Source organism: Amyelois transitella, chromosome 26, assembly GCF_032362555.1.
Source record: "Amyelois transitella isolate CPQ chromosome 26, ilAmyTran1.1, whole genome shotgun sequence".
Lineage (NCBI taxonomy): Eukaryota > Metazoa > Arthropoda > Insecta > Lepidoptera > Pyralidae > Amyelois > Amyelois transitella.
Window position 1 is genome coordinate 472411 of NC_083529.1, and position 21285 is coordinate 493695.

At 37.4% G+C, this 21285-nt stretch overlaps 1 protein-coding gene across 1 annotated transcript in view; it reads right to left on the bottom strand.

Moving 5' to 3' along the window:
- The window catches only part of LOC106131741 (homer protein homolog 2), a 36531-nt gene extending 20003 nt beyond the window's left edge, over window positions 1–16528 (bottom strand). The window contains exons 1-6 of the mRNA XM_060951785.1: window positions 16418–16528; window positions 13786–13942; window positions 10577–10708; window positions 8796–8975; window positions 7476–7541; window positions 6754–6887 (exon numbers count right to left, since the gene is read on the bottom strand). Of these exons, the coding sequence (XP_060807768.1) occupies window positions 6754–6887; window positions 7476–7541; window positions 8796–8975; window positions 10577–10708; window positions 13786–13942; window positions 16418–16443 (695 nt within the window). The 5' untranslated portion in view covers window positions 16444–16528. The remainder of the gene's footprint in view (window positions 1–6753; window positions 6888–7475; window positions 7542–8795; window positions 8976–10576; window positions 10709–13785; window positions 13943–16417) is intronic.
- Between the last annotated feature and the right edge of the window lie 4757 nt (window positions 16529–21285).

A 21285-nucleotide genomic window follows, 5' to 3' on the forward strand; every position in this document is an offset into this window, starting at 1 on the left:
AATACGAAAAAATATAAATAAAAATTATCTAGAAAAATGCAACATTAGAAACGTGTTGAGACCGTCCATCACACTATTTTTTCCACCTCCCATTTAACCAGATACCACTAATAAGGAGCGAAATATATAAAATTAACTTAAGACGCTGTAGCATGTCTGAAAGCATACGATAAATAAATAAAAGAGACATGGTCAGCTGGTCAGCGCACTATGAGCGTATATGCTCGCTGCATCGTTGCCAAACAGACCGCAGCCCTATCAACGTAGGAAGCGGTAAAGTAATGGATATCGAATACGGAATCGGGAAGCGGCTGGACCATTCGACACTGTCAAATGTAAATCGGTTTAATTAAGCGATCGAAAGCGAACTGGACAATTTTAACCACCGTCGACAAAGAGTGGGTGTCTTTGAGATGGCGGTGTATTTTTTTTCTTTTTTTTAAACTCTAAAGCTATTTATATTTCAACGGCCATTACATGGCTATCAGTCAATAAATTACATCATATGAAAATTTTTCAAAAAAATCTGCCTCTAGACTGGCCTCTGTGGCGCAGCGGTAGTGCGCTTGTCCGTGACAACGGAGTTCGGTTCAAATCCCGGCCAGGGCATGATGAGAAACGAACTTTTTCTGATTAGCCTGGCTCTTGGACGTTTATCTATATAAGTATCTAATATAAAATATAGTAACGTTAATTTCGAGGCTCACTCAATCTGTGTAATTATAAAAGAAAAAAAAGTAAACATTTATATGACCCAGTTACATTGAAGGTTCTGAATTAGATCTTCAGTCAAGTCAAGATTTAAATTATTGTATTAAATTTATCCTGATCTTAAATATTTGGGCAGTGTAACATACAATATAATTTTGTCGGAATTTCCTGAAAACAATAAAAATATTCGTACAAATGCGTCGCGAAATTCAACCGTGACAGCGTAACAGACAAACTTTGGCATTATTAATATTAGCATTGAATTTCGCAATATGTTCGGACATATTATGTGAGTCAGTACTAAAAGCGAAACTTTCCTCAAGTTATACAAATGTATGTTCCGCAATGAACTTTCAATTGTCACACCTTAAAATTACAAGTCATAAGTTATGACAGCACTGTCAATGAGATGTTGATCTTCTTCCTACTGGCATTAGTCCCGGTTACATCCTCACCTCTCAAAGGGAGGAGCCTGCACTGCACCGTTTATAAATAATAAATATAAACGAGACAAATTACATAGAGCGAATTGGCATCGAAGTAAGTTCGTGACTTGTGTTACGAGATACTAACTAAACGATACTATATTTTATAATAAATCTATACTAACATTATAAAGCTGAAGAGTTTGTTTGTTTGTTTGTTTGAACACGCTTATCTCAGGTTCTTCTCTCGTTCTTCATCTTGGTTCGAATTGATAAATTCTTTTTGTGTTGAATAGACCATTTATCGAGGAAGTCTTAAGGCTATATAACATCACGCTGCAACTACATATTAGGAGCGAAGAAATAATGGAGAATGTGAAAAAAAAATATATAAATTAAAAATAATATCCTTGAGGGCTTCAATGATGCCCAAAACAACTATTCCACGCGGACAGCCATACTTATATATAGATAAACAATCGAGACCCAGGCTAATCGGAGAAAGTTCATTTCTCATCATGCCCTAGCCGGGATTCGAACCCGGGAACCACCTGCGTCACAGACAAGCGCACTACCGCTGCACCACCGAGGCCTTATGACCTTGATCCTGACCCACCCAGGTCAGGTTTTAACACGACGCGACTCCCGTCTGACCTCAACAACCTTAGCATAACCGCTCCTTATATTGGATCATTGGAATAACTGCACCTGATGTATGTGCCCATTCCCTTACTACTAAATCAATGAGAGAAATGGAGTGTTTCAATATTAAAGTGCTGGAAATCACACGGCATATTGCGCGGTAAAGTTAATTTGTCCAATTTTCTAATTTCCCACTCCACAATTGCTACTTTCACGTGACTGATGGTAACATTTAAATTGCGCGCGCGCACGTGACGTCATTACACTGGTCTTCCGACACTTAATAAGCTCTCGACAAGATTTTGAGTTATCCGATTTGTCAGAGAAAGAGGTTATGTTATCGAGTTATATTGTAGGTATATGTACATAATTATGTCGTAAAACCTGACTACGGGAAAGGTTTATAATTATCATTGCAGCTGCAAATAAATATGCTGTGGCCTTTCAAACTTTTCAAAACTATTGACTCTGTCTACCCCGCGTGGGATATAGAAGTGTTTGTAATGTACGTACATATATTTTTTTCAATTCTAGAAAGTTCTATCAACGGCCCTTCTATTGGCGACCGTGGCGGCTCAGTACGAGGACTACGGCCTGGAGGGGCACGGGTTCGATTCCTACCACGCCCACAAGCCCGTGCTTCATACCCAGGTGCAGAGCATCGATGATAATCATCATGACGATTTGGCGGTAGATTATCATGTAAGTTCTTTAAAAAAAAACGTTCTAGCTGAATAACGCGTCTGAGGAAATTAGTTTTTTTTTTTTCATATTTCACTCTAAATCATTTTTCCACATAAAGTAAGGGTGGGACAATTTGGAACCGTTGTTCGTAACTACATTATAAAATTTTACTAGAAAATCTTGTGTTTTTTGATGTCACTTGAAAGAGTTAACGAAAAACACCGAACACCGCTCGGTCGCCCAGGTACAGTTCACTATAAAACGATAAACCTTATCAATTACAGGCTCACCCCAAATACACATTCGACTACTCGGTCAAAGACCCTCACACTGGAGACGATAAGGAGCACTGGGAGACAAGAGACGGAGACAAAGTCAAAGGTAAATCTTTCAGACATCTTCTCGGGTCTCAAAAGTATCCATAAAAACGTGATTTAACAAAGAACATGCATATTTTTTGTGCCGTGTGGTTCCCGGAAGAAGAATAGGACTACTCCAACTCTTCCCCACGGATATTGTAAAAGGCGACTAAGGGATTGGTTTATAAACTTGGAATTCTTCTTTTAGACGATGGGCTAGCAACGATATATGTATGTATGTTATAGACATGATAATTAGCAACCAGTCACACTTAATGTCAAATCTATCAAAAAGCCAAACAGCTGAACGTGGCCTTTCAGTCTTTTCAAGACTGTTGACTCTGTCTACCCTGTAAGGGATATAGACGTGATGATATGTATGATACATATCTATATTTATTCATTTCTACACATCCAGGGTTTCAGTTACAATTGGAGAGCAAAACAAACGGTTAAATTAACTGACCACGATTTCTCTCTTAAAACAGGTTAGAAATCTAAACTTGACCTAGGAATTATATTGCCAGTAAACCTTAACTTTGAACAGACTCGTAAAACTGACGTTTATCACCTAGGTTTATTGCTAGACCCAGTCTAGACTAGACTTGGAATATTTTGCGGTCGTTAATATCTAATCTGTAAGCCATTAATTTTTATGTGCTAAATCGATTTTTAAATATATTATCTGGCCAAGAATATCCTTACAAACTTGGAACTAAATACTTAAAAACCTTAACATTCTTCTTTTAGGCGATGGGCTAGCAACCTGTCACTATCTAAATCTCAATTCCATCTTTAAGCCAGACAGTAGAACGTGGCCTTACACTGTTTTCGAAACTGTTGGCTCTGTCTACTCCTGTATTGAAAAGAAGTATCAATGTGGATGAAGCAAATAATATGTAGGGATCATGGCAAGTGGAAAGATGTGGTCCCTGCCTTCCTCTCAGCGACAGGAGGCGTGCCATTATATCTATACCTATGTAAAAAAGACAATTCTGATCATTGAATCAATCCGTTCACAACATTGAGTCAGTCATAACTTAAAATAAGCCTACCCCTCAGCTAAAAGAGGCGTGTCATTATATCTATACCTATGTAAAAAAGACAATTCTGATCATTGAATCAATCCGTTCACAACATTGAGTCAGTCATAACTTAAAATAAGCCTACCCCTCAGCTAAAAGAGGCGTGTCATTATATCTATACCTATGTAAAAAAGACAATTCTGATCATTGAATCAATCCGTTCACAACATTGAGTCAGTCATAACTTAAAATAAGCCTACCCCTCAGCTAAAAGAGGCGTGTCATTATATCTATACCTATGTAAAAAAGACAATTCTGATCATTGAATCAATCCGTTCACAACATTGAGTCAGTCATAACTTAAAATAAGCCTACCCCTCAGCTAAAAGAGGCGTGTCATTATATCTATACCTATGTAAAAAAGACAATTCTGATCATTGAATCAATCCGTTCACAACATTGAGTCAGTCATAACTTAAAATAAGCCTACCCCTCAGCTAAAAGAGGCGTGTCATTATATCTATACCTATGTAAAAAAGACAATTCTGATCATTGAATCAATCCGTTCACAACATTGAGTCAGTCATAACTTAAAATAAGCCTACCCCTCAGCTAAAAGAGGCGTGTCATTATATCTATACCTATGTAAAAAAGACAATTCTGATCATTGAATCAATCCGTTCACAACATTGAGTCAGTCATAACTTAAAATAAGCCTACCCCTCAGCTAAAAGAGGCGTGTCATTATATCTATACCTATGTAAAAAAGACAATTCTGATCATTGAATCAATCCGTTCACAACATTGAGTCAGTCATAACTTAAAATAAGCCTACCCCTCAGCTAAAAGAGGCGTGTCATTATATCTATACCTATGTAAAAAAGACAATTCTGATCATTGAATCAATCCGTTCACAACATTGAGTCAGTCATAATTTAAAATAACATTTCAGGAACTTACACCCTCCTTGAGACTGATGGCACCAAACGTGTGGTGGAGTACGAAGCAGACGACAAGAACGGGTTCAACGCGGTCGTCCACAAGATCGGAACTCCTAAAGTACACCACGAGGTCAAACACCCCATCCCTCATATCTCCCACGAGATCCCTCAGGAGATCCCCAACAAATACGAGCCGAGCTACCAACACGAATACCAGAATTTCGATGACGGCGGTTTTGTGCCAATAGTTGGAGGTTTTGGACATTAAATTGTTATTTATTTAGATGATAGTGTGTTGATAGGTTAGTATGTTATTATGTTGAATCGACTGAATGTTATCCTAAGTTTTGTTTCAGTTTTCATCTTATTCTAAGCTTGTGTGTGATGGTAATTTTAAAGCTTTATTTTTAAGCCTTGTTTAATAAAAAAATATTTTTGTAGTCTAAACTATTAAAAAAAATTGATATGTGCACTTGAAAAATATTTTCATTGTTTTAAAAATAAAAAAGTCAATATCTATATTAATACAACAGAATTTCTTAAAGCACTTCGAATAGTCATAGTATCATGATTAAAATAGAAAAAAAATATCATGATACTCATCACAAATGAGAAGAATCCCAGGCAATTCCTTTATAGTTCACAGAGATTTTTTAAACTTAAATAATAAAATTATACGTCATAAGTTCGTAACAAATGCACGTAGTAAAATAATATTGATCTCATCAATGTTTGTATTGGAAATGTGGAATTGAATGTCCAACACGAATTATATGACTTTTATATGAGATATTCTAAATATTTTTTTTTTATTTTTAATTGTTTAGTTTTAAGTTTTGTACAAAACTCTTGCGATTCAATAAATCTTGTTATTACTTAAATAAGTCCAATGTTATTTTGAAACTAATCTTCGAATACTTAAAATATATTTTTTCAGTTTTATTTAAAATCCATGACGGCCAACATGATTTTTGTTTCAGACGAAACATGTTGTTTGTATCAAAATTTGTGACGAAGCCTGATGGTTATAAAAAATGAGACATTATCATTTAACTTCACATTATAACTTTTCCAACTATTGGCTGACAGCGGATCTCACTTCGCTGTGATTGGCTGACGGCGGGTGACGTAAGATTATTTATTTATATAAACCTTATTGTACAAAATACAAATGTTTAGCACAATAAGAGGACTTAATGCTAGGATTATTTACCAGTCAACCATGCTGACAGAGACCTTTAGGTGGGTCAAACTAAATAAACATATTTATTAAACACAAATACAAAATGAAAATAGGTGCCGTGTGGTTCCCCAGCACAAGTGACGACAATTGACGTCCTATGAAAATGCTGCAGTGTAGTTTGTTCCGCCGCTTCTTCTACACATGCGCTTTGGAAGCGGTAGTAGTTATAATTAGATTTAAGTTATGTGACGTCAATAAGTGATACCTTGTATCCAATTTTGAAAATAAATGTATTCTATTCTATTCTATTCAAGAATTCTTCCATTCCATATCTTTACCATGAATATCGCTAAAAGCGACTAAGGAATAGGCTTGCAAAATTCGGATGCCTCTTGTAGGCGATGGGCTAGCAACCTCACACTATATGAATTTTAAGAACCAGACTCAATCAATCAGACTTTTCGAGACTATTGTCTCGGCTACCCCGCAAAGGACATAGACGCGATTATAATGCATGTAAACATAAAAACTACAATAAACATTTCGTGTGTCAATGATGTCAAATGTGTCATCACATGTTCATCAAACGTCATCAGTAATATAGTACATTCCGTGTGTCAACGGCAAATGCGTCAATGTCAAATGTGTCAATGTCAAATGTATCAATGTCAAATGTGTAAATGTGTCAATGTAAAATGTGTCAATGTCAAATGTGTCAATGCCAAATGTGTCAATGTCAAATGTGTCAATTTCAAATGTCATCAGTAATATTGAGAGACTCACCTCTGAGCCAGTGCGAGTTTGAGCCGATCGTTCTCGTAGCGCAGCTGGTGGTCCTGCGGGTCGGGCGCGGGCTCCGGCGCCGAGCACGAGGCCAGCGCCGGCCGCGGGGCGCGCCCCACGGTCGCGTACCCGCCCTGGGGGACACGGGGCGTGGTGGTGAATATCATGGGGGAAGGTCGCGTCATCAGCGCTATACATACATATGGTCACGTCTATATCCCTTGCGGGGTGGACAAAGCCAATAGTCTTAAAAAGACTGAATGACCACGTCCAGCTATTTGGCTTAATGATAGAATTGAGATCAAATGAATCAGCACCACCATTATGGGTAACATAAAAAAATTGTGCCGTGTGGCTTTCGACACCAATAAAAGAACTGAATAGACACTTATTGACGTCACTTGGCTTAAATCTAATTATAACTACTACCGCTTCCAAAGCGCATGTGTAGAAGAAGCGGCGGAACTAACTACACTGCAGCATTTTTATCGGATGTCAATTTACAAATAAAAAAATAGTACCACTCCATCTCGTTCCGACTAAGGGATAGCCTGTCGCTTTTGAATGTCAATTCTATCTTAAAGCCAAACAGCTGAACGTGGCATATCAGTCTTTACAAGACTGTTAGCTCTGTCGTCCCCGCAAGGGATATGGACGTGATTATATGTACATATGTATAAAAATTTATTTATTTTTTACTAAGAAAACGTAAGAAATTTTACCTGCAAAGTTGAAGACACGGAGTGCGCTCTCTGGTGTACCATCATCTCATCGTTGTCAGCTTTTGGCTGCAACAAATAGTATGTGTTAAAATCAAAAATCTATATCAAATGTGAAACCAATACACCAAAAAGCTGAACGTGACCTATCAGCCTCTTTAAGACAGTTGGCCCTGTCTACCCCGTAAGGAATATAGATGTAATTATATGTATGCATGTACTCGTATATCAAATGTACATTACTTTGATTGCTTACCGATGCACATGCAAAGAACGATTTAAATTATTTAACTATTTAACAAATAAAATTTTAGAATCAATTTATACACGCAATTTCGGGTAACTGGATGTGTAATCATGATCTTAAATGGGTTATACCTTGCTGCGAAGGTCAGTCAATCAATCAATCAATTTATTTGTCAAACATAGGTACAAAGTTACAGTTGTTGAATAATAATACGAGTACAGTTCACTATGTCTTGCTGTTTAAAGCATACAAATATTAAAGGTTCATGTATTATAATTATAAAAAAATTAACAAATCAAATTTAATCCATACATAATAATTCAATGTCAAGGAAAATATAATTAAAAAAAATATATAAAAATTTTCAATGTGAATTCGTCAGGAGTCGCTTCGTGTAAAAACCTGACTTACCCAATCCAATTGAAATAGTTATTGTCTTTACCTCTTGATCACACTATATCTAACACCCATCTCTTTCTCTCCTTACCTGCGCAGGCGAAACAGCAGGCTCGTCCTGCCATTCGTCGTGGCTCTCGAAACACACTACATACATATATCTAACACCCATCTCTGTCTCTCCTTACCTGCGCAGGCGAAACAGCAGGCTCGTCCTCGGGCTGCGTCGCTCGTCCAGCCAATAAGGGGCTAGCGGGACTCTGTTCTTTCAAAACACACTATATCTAACACCCATCTCTGTCTCTCCTTACCTGCGCAGGCGAAACAGCAGGCTCGTCCTCGGGCTGCGTCGCTCGTCCAGCCAATAAGGGGCTAGCGGGACTCTGTTCTTTCACAACACACTATATCTAACACCCATCTCTGTCTCTCCTTACCTGCGCAGGCGAAACAGCAGGCTCGTCCTCGGGCTGCGTCGCTCGTCCAGCCAATAAGGGGCTAGCGGGACTCTGTTCTTTCGAAACACACTATATCTAACACCCATCTCTGTCTCTCCTTACCTGAGCAGGTGAAACAGCAGGCTCGTCCTCTGGCTGCGTCGCTCGTCCAGCCAATAAGGGGCTAGCGGGACTCTGTTCTTTCAAAACACACTATCTCTAACATCCATCTCTTTCCCTCCTTACCTGCGCAGGCGAAACAGCAGGCTCGTCCTCGGGCTGCGTCGCCCGTCCAGCCAATAAGGGGCTGGCTGTCGCAGAAGCTACCGGCGTGGCGGCGCCACTGTTGCCATTCGTCGTGGCCTTCCCGCTAGTACATTGTTGAGCTTGTATAGCTTCTTTCACCTCTTGGAATTTTTCTATGAACTGTTGAATAAAAATGTAGATATTGTAATGGTTAAATTTCAAAATCGTTGGTGTTTAAGTCGGTAAATAGCCAAAATAAAATGCACAGCCCCTTAACATATTTAAAAATAATGTATTTATGTTCCTGTGCAGTTGAGCACCTAGATCGAACGTCAGGCAATTTATCTTAGTTTATGTATGTTTATTTATTAATAAGTTTATACATATACATTAAGTGGATAGGTATTACTACTTTTTACTGAATTATCTAGTTCCGTTATTGTTTGCCGGTTGACTGGAAGAGATCCCTTAATGGGATAAGTCCGCCATTGCAAGTGATTTGTTTCTTTTATAACTATGTCATATTTTCTTGTAAATGTTACTGTGTAAATTTCTATGCAATACAGATATAACAAACAAACAAACAAACAAAAATGCATGACGCGCATGGAAGCACAGGTTCAAATCCTCCCTCAGCCCGCCGGACCCTTACTGAATCATGGAAAATGCTGCACTAGATTAATTTCTTAATTTATGTACACAAAAAACATCGAGAATGACGAACACAAGAAACAAAATTACATTGGTTCTGCTTATTTCAAAACAAATCTCTTCCAGCAGACCCGAGATAGGAGACATGATGGAAAGGGTGACAGGCGTGTACTCCACTCACACAACTAGATTATGGTGATAGATGTGTCCTTTAATCGCCTTTTACGACAACCAGAGATAAGAGATAAAGTGTTCCTATTCCATTAGTGAATGGAACCACACGGCACTACACCGAATCAGCCCGAGCGTGGCTTTTCAGTCTTTTGATGACTGTCGGTTCTGTCTACCCCGCAAGTGATAAAGACGGAATTATAATGTTATGTTACACAGAAAATATGAAGCAAATTCGCGCAAAGTGCTAAATAATATAAATCCTAATATCATCTCCCTAATCTTGTTAAACGCTGAATCACCCAAGTAATGAGGCGTACTCCAGATTTCGGCAAAAAATGTTTTCCCTTAAAAACGGGAGAGGATACGCTCGAGTGAAAACAGTACGTAATTGACAAATTTAAAAATGTGCTTGTATATTTAATAGGTAGTTTATTTTTTATTACAAAACAATTAGGCTTACAAACTTGGGATTGCTCATTTAGGCGATAGGCAAGCAATCTGTCACTATTTGAATCTCAATTGTATCGTGGCCTATCAGTCTTTTCAAGACTATTGCCTTCGTCTACCCCGCAAGGGATATATATGTATGTATATATATATTTTTATGTATGTATGTTTATATATTTTTATGTATGTATGTTTATATATTTTTATGTATACATATAACATCACGCCTCTTTCCCGGAGGGGTAGGCAGAGACTACTAGGCAGAGACTACCTCTTTCCACTTGCCACGATCTCTGCACACTTCCTTCGCTTCATCCACATTCATAACTCTCTTCATGCAAGCTCGACGGTTTCGGATACTCTTGACCTGACCCTTTACCAGGACGTCCTTAATTTGATCAAGTGTGTATTTATGTATGTATGTATATATATTTTCATGTATGCATGTATATATATGTTTATGTATTACACACATAAACTATAACTACGCCTCGCACGGTTCCACTCACCTTGCCGAGCTCGGCTTCGGACGCGAACCCGAGACCGTACACGGTGTTCGCGCGCACGTCGCTCCACTGCCCGAACTTCTGGGACGTTTTCGTGAACGTCATATTTGCCGTTATCGTGCTGTTTATCACCGCCTGTCGAAAAGTGACATTAATTATGATTATTACATATAAGTATTTATTATAAAAATACTTGCCACGCACTTGCACTTACCACAATGCCGTGTGGTTTCCATGCCGTGTGGTTCCCGGCACGAATAAAAAGAAGAATAGGACCACTCCATCTCGTTCCCATGGATGTCGTAAAAGGCGACTAAGGGATAGGCTTACAAGCTTGGGATTCTTTTTTAGGCGACAGGATAGCAACCTGTCACTATTTGAATCTCAATTCTATCATAAAGCCAAATAGCTGAACGTGGCCTTTCAGTCTTTTCAAGACTGTTGGCTCTGTATTCCCCGTAAGGGATATAGACGTGATGATATGTATGTATGTATGTACATACATACATACACAAAATCACGCCTCTTTCCCGGAGGGGTAAGCAGAGACTACCTCTTTCCACTTGCCACGATCTCTGTATACTTCCTTCGCTTCATCCACATTCATAACTCTCTTCATGCAAGCTCGGCGGTTTCGGGTACTTTTGACCTGTCCCTTTACCTTTTATGATTATTTATAGCCGAAAACAACATAATACACTCACTGCAGCGTAGTTTGTTCCGCCGCTTCTTCTACACATGCGCTTCGGAAGCGGTGGTAGTTATAATTAGATTTAAGTGATGTGACGTCAACTAGTGATACCTTGTATCCAATTTTGAAAATAAATCTATTCTATTCTATTTTATTCTTGAATAAAAAAAAATATTCCTGTAGAACAGAAATTACAACATCTATTAGCTTGCTCCGATCCCCGCATACCTATTTCGCTACATTCACAATTATTACTTTGTTCATTACTATTATGAATTATGCCGTGTTTCCCGGCTACAATAGAAAAAGGATAAGAAAACTATTTCTTTCTAATGGATGTTGTAAAAGGCGACTAAGAGATAGGCTTATAAACTTGAGATTCTTCTTTTAGGCGATGGGCTAGCAACCTGTCACTATTTGAACCTCAATTCTGTCATCAAACCTAACATCTGAAACAAGACCTATAATTCTTTTCAAAACTGTTGGTCCTATCTACTCCGCACGGGATATAGACGTGACTATATGTATGTATGGTAAAAAGGCAAAGTTTGTATTAAAGTACACCTCTCCAAAGTTTCAAAGATACAAACACGTCAGTGATGATACCTCTGATATTGTAATATTTCTCCGAAACTTCTTTGATACTTTCAAAGTCATAGAAAGATCGATTTTACACAGTTTTGCTGAGAATTCAACTCTTGAAATTGAACTTTTGTAGACTGTTTATTATTACTTAGGTAAAATATTCATGTGACGTTTTGTATATTTTTCTTAGAATAATGGCGTTTATATATGTATGTTACTAGTAATAAAATACTCGTATCGTATCATCTATATTGTAAATGTGTGTGTTTGTTTGTCAGTCTTTCGCCACAAAATCACCAAACCGATATCAATGAAAAATGTAATACATGTAGCGTACATACATACATATAATCACCTCTATATCCCTTGCGAGGTAGATAGCTAACAGTCTCAAAAATACTGATAGGCCACGTTCAGCTGTTTGGCTTAATGATAGAATTGAGATTCAAATAGTGACAGGTTGTTAGCCTGTCGCCTAAAAGAAGAATCCCAAGTTTATAAGCCTATCCCTTAGTCGCCTTTTACGACATCCATGGTGAAGAGATGGCATTAATCACGTCTATATCCCTTGCGAGAAACACAGAGCCAACAGTCTCGAAAAGACTGAAAGGCCACGTTCAGCTGTTTAGCTTAATGACAGAATTGAGATTTCAATATTGACAGGTTGTTAGCCGAGCGCCTAAACGAGGAATTATACGACACAACAGATGATACCAGATACTGCACTATCGAAAATAACTACTCCGTGTTCCTCCCTCACTAAAATTAATCTAAAACGTCACTGTGCTGTGACTGGGTAACAAGATAACACGGATATTGCCAATTTGGGCTAGGAAAATTGGTCCCGCAGACCTTTATGATAGATCTAACTTACTCCCGGCCGTTCGCCCCGAGGGAATTCCTGTAAAACTTCAGGGATTTTTTATAAAATCATAATTTTTACAGTGCCGTGTCGTTCCCGGCACAAATAGAAAAAAAGAATAGGACCACTCCCATTTCTTTCCCGTGGATGTCGTAAAAGGCCACTAAGTGATAGGCTTATAAACTTGGGATTCTTCTTTTAGGCGATGGGATTGCAACCTATCACTATTTAAATCACAATTCTATATTTAAGCCAAATAGCTGTACGTGGTCTATCAGTCTTTTCGAGACTGTTGGCTCTGCCTAGCCCGCAAGGGATATAGACGTGTTTATATGTATGTATGTATGTATAACTCTTACATCTTTGCGTGGAAACATGTTAAATCTACCGCTATTAGGCGAAGGTAAAATAAATACCTATCCGTGTTTAAATTTTCATCTTAACCTAAGTAGTTTCTGCTCGGCCTGCATCAATACATAAGTTAGCCACTTGGAATATAAATTGAACTATAATTACTCGTCAAAACTTACACTAATACTTAAACTACATAAATACATACATATGGTCACGTCTATATCCCTTGCGGGGTAGACAGAGCCAGCAGTCTTGAAAAGACTGAATGGCCACGTTCAGCTATTTGGCTTAATGATAGAATTGAGATTCAAATAATGGCAGGTTGCTAGACCATCGTCTAAAAAAGAATCCCAAGTATGTAAGCATATCCCTTAGTCGCCTTTTACGACACCCATAGGAAAGAGATGGAGTGGTCCTATTCTTATTTTTAATTGGTGCCGGGAACCACACGGCAATCCTCTGCATACTTAGACGATTTATAGAAGACACAGAAAAGTCTGCTTTTGCTGATATCACTACATAGTATAAAACAAAGTCGCTATTTTAGTCTGTTTGTCTGTATGCTTAAATCTTTAAAATTACGCAACGGATTTTGGTGCGGTTTTTTGTAACAGGTAGAGTGATTCAAGAAGAAGGTTTTTATGTATCATTTTTTCCGAATTTTGCACCCGTGCGAAGCCGGGGCGGGTCGCTAGTATTCTACACGAAACACGTTCTCACCTTAGTACCCTCCACGCTGATGATCCTGTACAAATTCCTGGACGAGTCGTAGAAGAACGAGACGGAGACGGCGGCCGAGCTAGCGGACATCCACGACCGCTTCGTCTTCGGGTCTATGTGGAACACGTGCGCCTTGCACGTGAAGATAGGCTGCTCACTGTGGGGAAATAAATATCAGAAGTTACAATTTCTTATATATTAAATTCTCGTGTCGTGAAAACACTCATCTTATATCTTATACATATATAAAATTCTCGTGTCACAATGTTCGTTCCCGCAGGTACTCCTCCGAAACGGCATGACCGATTCTCATGAAATTTTGTGAGCCTACTGAGTAGTGCGAGTATACATATAATCACGTCTATATCCCTTGCGGGGTAGACAGAGCCTACAGTCTTTTAAAGACTGATAGGCCACGTTCAGCTATTTGGCTTGATGATAGAATTGAGATTCAAATAGTGACAGGTTGCTAGACCATCGCCTAAAAGATAAATCCCAAGTATATAAGCCTACCCCTTAGTCGCCTTTTACGACATCCATGGGAGAGAGATGGAGCTGTCCTATTCTTTTTTCTATTAGTGCCGGGAACCACACGGCATAGAAAATAATTGCCACATAAATTCCTCATTGGCACATTTCTCTCTGTCAGATATCTTATCAGTGAAGTATTGACGGATGTCAAATGCCATGCTTATCTTAATAGCTGAATAGCACACTGCAAAGGGTTCGTAATTCTACATAATTTTATTGTGGGCTATGGGCAAGCAACCTGTTTATGGTTGAGAGTGGCCTTCCTGTATATTCGGGACTGCTAGCCTGTCTGCCCCGCAAGGGATATAGACATGATTATAAAAAACATTCAAAAGTAGAATAATTGAGTATCTCTTAAAAAGGTATGTAACATCTTCATCGTCACTTACCATCAGGTAAGATGGAAGACAAATGCCTAAAAATATTGAATAAAATAAAATGAGCTGGTTTGAAAACTTCAAAATAAAAATGTCTGCAGAAAAGTCAATCTTAATAATTTTTCTGCAAAAACTATTCATAAGATTACATATGTATGTATTCTATTATGTATTTGGCAAAATTTTTATGATTGAAAAATGTAAAAATGATGGTTACTTCTAAAAGGCAACAGTTATCAATGTGAATAATAACCTGTTCGCAGTGCATATTATGATGTCTCAATTTATAGAGGTATGAAGGCTGTAAAGAAATGTTTAAGACTGTTTAATTTCAACTTTTGGTCCCAAGATTCAAATCAGTTTATTTTAAAAATAGGATAAAAGTTATCACTTAATTACATCAGACTTTAAAAGTTAATTCCTACTCGTATGGGCTTGTTATATGTGTTGTAATCTTACATCTCACAATATTACAAAGTAATAGATAATAAATATCGACAAAAAGTTATTTTTATCAAAATTTCATCAGAAGCATAGTGACATGTCAGATAAAAGTTTAGTAATAAAAAGGTGATAACATCTGATATCTCAACAGAAAAGTTATCTGTGACTCATATGTATTAGAATGAGAGCAAGTGAGCTGTTGCCTGTGACTTTTGCGTCCTATCTCTACAGCAAATTTCAAGCAGTAAGGTCAAGAAAGAAAAAACTAGAGTATAATAGACATAATTCTCTTTGTAAAATTCATTTCAAATAAAACAGCTAATTATAAGCAGAAAAGGCAATGTGACATTTCTATATTCATATTATTATCTTTCTGATGTTTGACATGAGACACATAATCCTGAGAATTAATTTCTTTAAGAATATGTAGTGTTTTAGTACTAAATTTCTCATTAACTAAAGTTAAATTATTATTTTTTTGATTTGAAGTACTAAATTTGTTATAACAATTTTTCATAACTTATTGACATTTTTGTATATAATCCCTGGAGGATAGGACACAATTCAGGGTGATTAATACTAGTTAATCCCTCCCAGAGAATAACTCACCTGGCTAGGATCATGGTGGTTTTATTGTAAAATGTTGGTAACATTATCAAACTATGTATAAAATATATTTTTTAATGTTAGCATCCTTTAAATCCAGAAATGTCTTACTATCACTACTGTACAGTGTTCCACTGTATGAGCAGGCATTGTTATGGTAATTTACTAGTTAAGCAACCATAACAAAACTTAACTGTTTCTCGCGTGAAAAAATTAACGTTAATTAGAGTTAATTGGATACAAACTGGTGCAATTTGCTTTGGGAGGTACCAGGACACCATAAGGATGAAAGAGTCATTCAAGTGTGAGAGAGGCAGGATTATAAATAACTAACGACGACCTAACGACCTTCCGTTGAAGGTAAAACCAGTCGATCGTATGCAATCGATGTGCATTGGCCTGTTTACGCGAATGCAAAAACATATGGCCATACGAGTGGAACGCGAGTAATATACTAATTTATACTATCATAAATTCAGCATAAAATATTTTTACACGCACTGTGAGGTGAATTCCAATGGGAAAACTGAAAATATCACTTCGCATTGGTAAAATGCATCCCCTCCCTAAAAATAACAGAGCTCGCAATGCGCGAATTTTCTCACCGGAAACGTGAATTCTGATGATGATATTTATTACAATAAATAAAGTAATAAATAAATTATTAATCTCACCCCATGGTTTCTTTTCCTGCTGTCATTTAAACACAATAATTTAGAAAATATTTTACTTCATAATTTCCAATTTTGCACTCACGAACTGTCACAAGCGGCGACTTGCCATAGACTAGATAGAAAAATTAATGGTGTTGCAAGGTGGGAAAAAGGCTGCAGGAAAAAGAAAAATACTGAAAAACTATACATAAATAAAATATGTACATAGCAATTCAATTCATAATTTTTATATACCTATGTAATACTATGTATATCCTCCGAAAACTTCATAATGAACACTTCACTTCCGAAGGAAGAACTTATTGACACGCCATCTATGTAAAAAATATTTGACTTTTAAGTGCCTTAGTTCTTTAATTGTCACAGTAACACCGCGTCCCTTTTACTTTGCTATTCCTCGATAGATGGCAGCACGTTTTGAACGTTACCAAGGAATTTTGAAGATAACTTTTTATTCGGAGATAGATGGCAGTATCAGCTATTTTTCAAGATTTGTTCAATTTATTTTTTACAAAAAATTTTTATACGCGTATGTACTGCTTCGGAAATGTAGATTTAATTAAGATCTACCTACCTAACTCACAAAATATACAAATTCAACTAAACGGATTTTGATCAAATTTATCATAGTTATTTACGGGTCACTTTTACAGGCAACCGTCTGGTTATATTATTTTAGAAAAGTACTTATTGGTAGGTACGATAAAGTCAACACGTGTATCTACAAAAAATCGAGAATCATAACTTTTTATACATGAAGTCGAGTTAACACTACGTAGACGTAATGTTCATTTCATTGTTACATCTTTAACTGTAACAGTTAATAAAAAAAGTATGCAAGTGGGACAGGCAGCGCGATGCGAGAGAAATGAGACGGTAAAAGTGATCGCGTTACGTAAAAATATTGAATCAATGTTTTTTTTAAGGCGAATTTATTCTGCCGTGTTCAGACCAAAATAGAAAAATAGACTAGTTGAATCGCCAAATAGCTGAACGTGACCTATAAGTCTTTTTAAGACTGTTGGCTCTGTGTAACCCGCAAAGGATATAGACGTAATGAAAGGTATTTAGGAATAGAGAAATGTCTTATGCCTACTTATTAATATTAAAAATCCGAAAGTTAGTCTGTCTGTTACGCTTTCACGCCTAACTCACTGAACCGATTTAGATGAAATTTAGTACAAAGATAGAATTGACCCTGAGAAAGAACATAGCCTACTTGTGAAAATAGCGGACGAAGTTGTGGTCAAAAACTAGTTGTACATACATACTTAAAAGTCTTGAAACCATAGGAATGATGTGTCGTTGACTTGCATCGCACTTGTTACCCGACTACGGCGAAGCAAAAAGGAGGGGTTATGATTCTGACCTGTATGTTTTTTAGTCTAACCATAAGCACGCATTTTGAAGTGTCTTTATACATACATACATAAATATAATCACGTCTATATCCCTTGCGGGGTAGACAGAGCCAACAGTCTTTCAAAGACTAATAGGCCACGTTCAGCTATTTGGCATTAAGATAAAATTGAGATTCAAATAGTGACAGGTTGCTAGCCCATCGCCTTAAAAAGAATCCCAAGAATTGTCTTTATATCACAGAATTGAGATGCAAAAGAACTTTATGATGTCAGAAAAAATCTTTATGGTGTCACAAATGATGGTCCATTTGTGACGTGATAACTTCAAATCTAACACCCCGTGGGCCTTTTTTCATTGCACTGAGACTGATTTTTGGAAATTCTCACTGAAACAAAGTCTGGTGCAAAACCTCTTGAGTACTTATATTATATGCGAAAGTCTGTCTGTATATACCGCTTTCACAGCTAAACCGCTGGGCCGATTCGAATGAAATTTGGTATGCATATAGTGAAAACGTTCTTACAAAGAATTTTTTGTGCAGTGTGATTCCCGGCACCAATAAAAAAAAAGAATAGGACCACTCCTTCTTTTTCCCATGGATATCGTTAAGGCGACTAAAGGATAAGCTAATACATTTGGGATTCTCTTTTTATGCGATGGGCTAGCAACCTGCCACTATTTAAATCTCAATTCTATCATAAATCCAAATAGCTGCATGTGGCCTATCAGTCTTTTGAAGACTGTTGAGTCTGTCTACCCCGCAAGGGATATAGACGTGCCTGTAAGTATGTATGTAAAGTATTTTTTTTAAATCAACTCTTAAAATATTAAGATGGTAGGTGAAAATATATATTAAAATCAATAACTACCCGTGCAAAGCCGAGGAGGTTCGCTAATAAACAAAATAATATTGCAAAGTAACATTTAACACTTCTCCTTAACAAACGAAAGATCAATTGAAAATACAACTAATAAAAAGTACAGTTCCGTATGCGACGGCCAATGACCTGGTAGGTACTGACGTAACGTAGGTACATACATACAAACAGACAAACATTATGGATTGCTACACTGTTTGATAATGCCCGACTGCCCTAGAAGTTAAGGACTTGGTAGAAGTGTTTTTATTATGAACTAGCGACCCGCCCCGGCTTCGCACGGGTGCAATGCTAACTGTCGTAAAAAGTACATACATACATAAAATCACGCCTCTTTCCCGGAGGGGTAGGCAGAGACTACGTCTTTCCACTTGCCACGATCTCTGCATACTTACTTCGCTTCATCCACATTAATAACTCTCTTCATGCAAGCTCGGCGGTAAAAAGTAAATGACAAAATTTATTTTTGTGGGATATCCATGAGAGATAGACATATTATATCATCGTGGTACCTGTATTCTGTAGACCATTTCAATGTGTACGTAAATAATTAGTACATTATTTTGATAAATCTCGTAGGGTTCAGCCTGCGTTTGCAATGTAAGCGGAAAAAAATATATGATAATTAACGACATCACATTAGAAACCTCAAACATAACAGTATTTCTCTACTATTTAATGGATGTTATTATACATACAAACCTTCCTCTTGAAACACTCTATCTATTGAAGAAAACCGCATCAAAATCCGGTGCGTAGTTTTAAAGATTTCAGCATACAAAGGGACAGAGAAAGCTACTTTTTTATACTATTTAGTAATGATGTAGTGAAGAATATTGTTCCTATCTCTGACATGATTCAATATGGTTAGGTTCCCATGCAAAGGTTGCGGAGGTCAGACGGGAGTCGCTTCGTGTAAAACCTGACTCACCCAATTCAGGATCAAATTCATCATTCATCATCCTAGGCTCGTCTCAAAGAGGAGAGGATGTTACCGGAACTGACGCTAGTTACAAAATAAACAAACGTTTATTTAGGACAAAACTTCATATCTATACTAATATTATAAAGCTGAAGAGTTTGTTTGTTTGAACGCGCTAATCTCAGGAACTACTGGTTCGAATTGAAAAATTCTTTTTGTGTTGAATAGACCATTCATCGAAGGCTTTAGGCTGTATAACATCACGCTGCAACTATTAGGAGCGAGGAAATAATGGAAAATGTGGAAAGAACTAAAAATAATTATTTATCCTTGAGAGCTTCAATGATGCCCAAAATTACTATTCCACGCGGATGAAGTCGCGGGCACAGCTAGTAAACTAATAAAATTGGTATTCTTCTTATAGGCGATGGGCTAGCAACCTGTCACTATTTGAATCTCAATTCTATCATAAAGCCAAACGGCTGAACGTGGCCTATCAGTCTTTTCAAGACTGTTGGCTCTGTCTACCCCGCAAGGGATAAAGACGTGATTATATGTATGTATGTACCTCCTATTTCTGTGTAAACTGTTTAGCATTCATAATAGGCGTCGGTTTCTCTTCCACGACCTATCCCACGTTCATGGTCGATATGTTTTGCTGATAAAATAATCATTCGATTTCTAACCAAGTAAACATATGTACATTTAACGTCTCTATTTATAACGATTAAGACAGGGCCACTACTTTATGGAATTGAATTACGCAGTTTGCCAGCCCATCGCCTAAAATAAAATAATAATCTTAAGTTTAAGCCTTTCTATGGATTGACTTAGAAACTAGTCTATTTTGATCCTTACTTTTGTATAAAATCCTATACGGGGTACACAGAACCAACAGTCTTGAAAAGACTGAAAGGCCACGTACAGTAAGTATGGCTTTACGATGGAATTAAGATACAAATAGTGACAGGTTGCTAGCCCATAGCCCACAACAACTGCACTGACGCCTTGGAAGCGGCAGTAAACTTACACACATACATACATACATATGGTCACGTCTATATCCCTTGCGGGGTAGACAGAACCAACAGTCTGAAAAGACTGATCGGCCACGTTCAGCTATTTGGCTTAATGATAGAATTGAGATCCAAATAGTGACAGGTTGCTAGCCCATCGCCTAAAAAAAATCCCAAATTTGTAAGCCTATCCCTTAGTCGCCTTTTACATCCATGAGAAAGAGATGGAGTGGTCCTATTCTTTTTTGTATTGGTGCCGGGAACCACACGGCCACCACAGTAAACTTAGTTTTAAGTAATTTATTTGACGTCAAAACCAATGTTGTGAAACCAAAAGACTTGACAATTATTAAGCGACTAGAGGCCGCCCGCGACTTCGTCTGCATGGAAACCCTATCAATCCCGCGGGAACTCTGGGATAAAAAGTAGTGTCTGGGTCTTCAGCTACCTACATACCAAATTTCATGGTAATCGGTTCAGTAGTTTTTGCGTGAAAGAGTAACAAACATCCATACATCCATACAATCTTTCGCCTTTATAATAGTAGTAGGATATGATAGTATCCTATAATAATGAATAAATATTTTGAATTTTGAAAATATTTTTGATTAATATCTTTACAAGTCGCGGGCGTATGCCAGTTATATATGTATATATATATAAAAAGCAAATCACCCTGTGCTATTTACA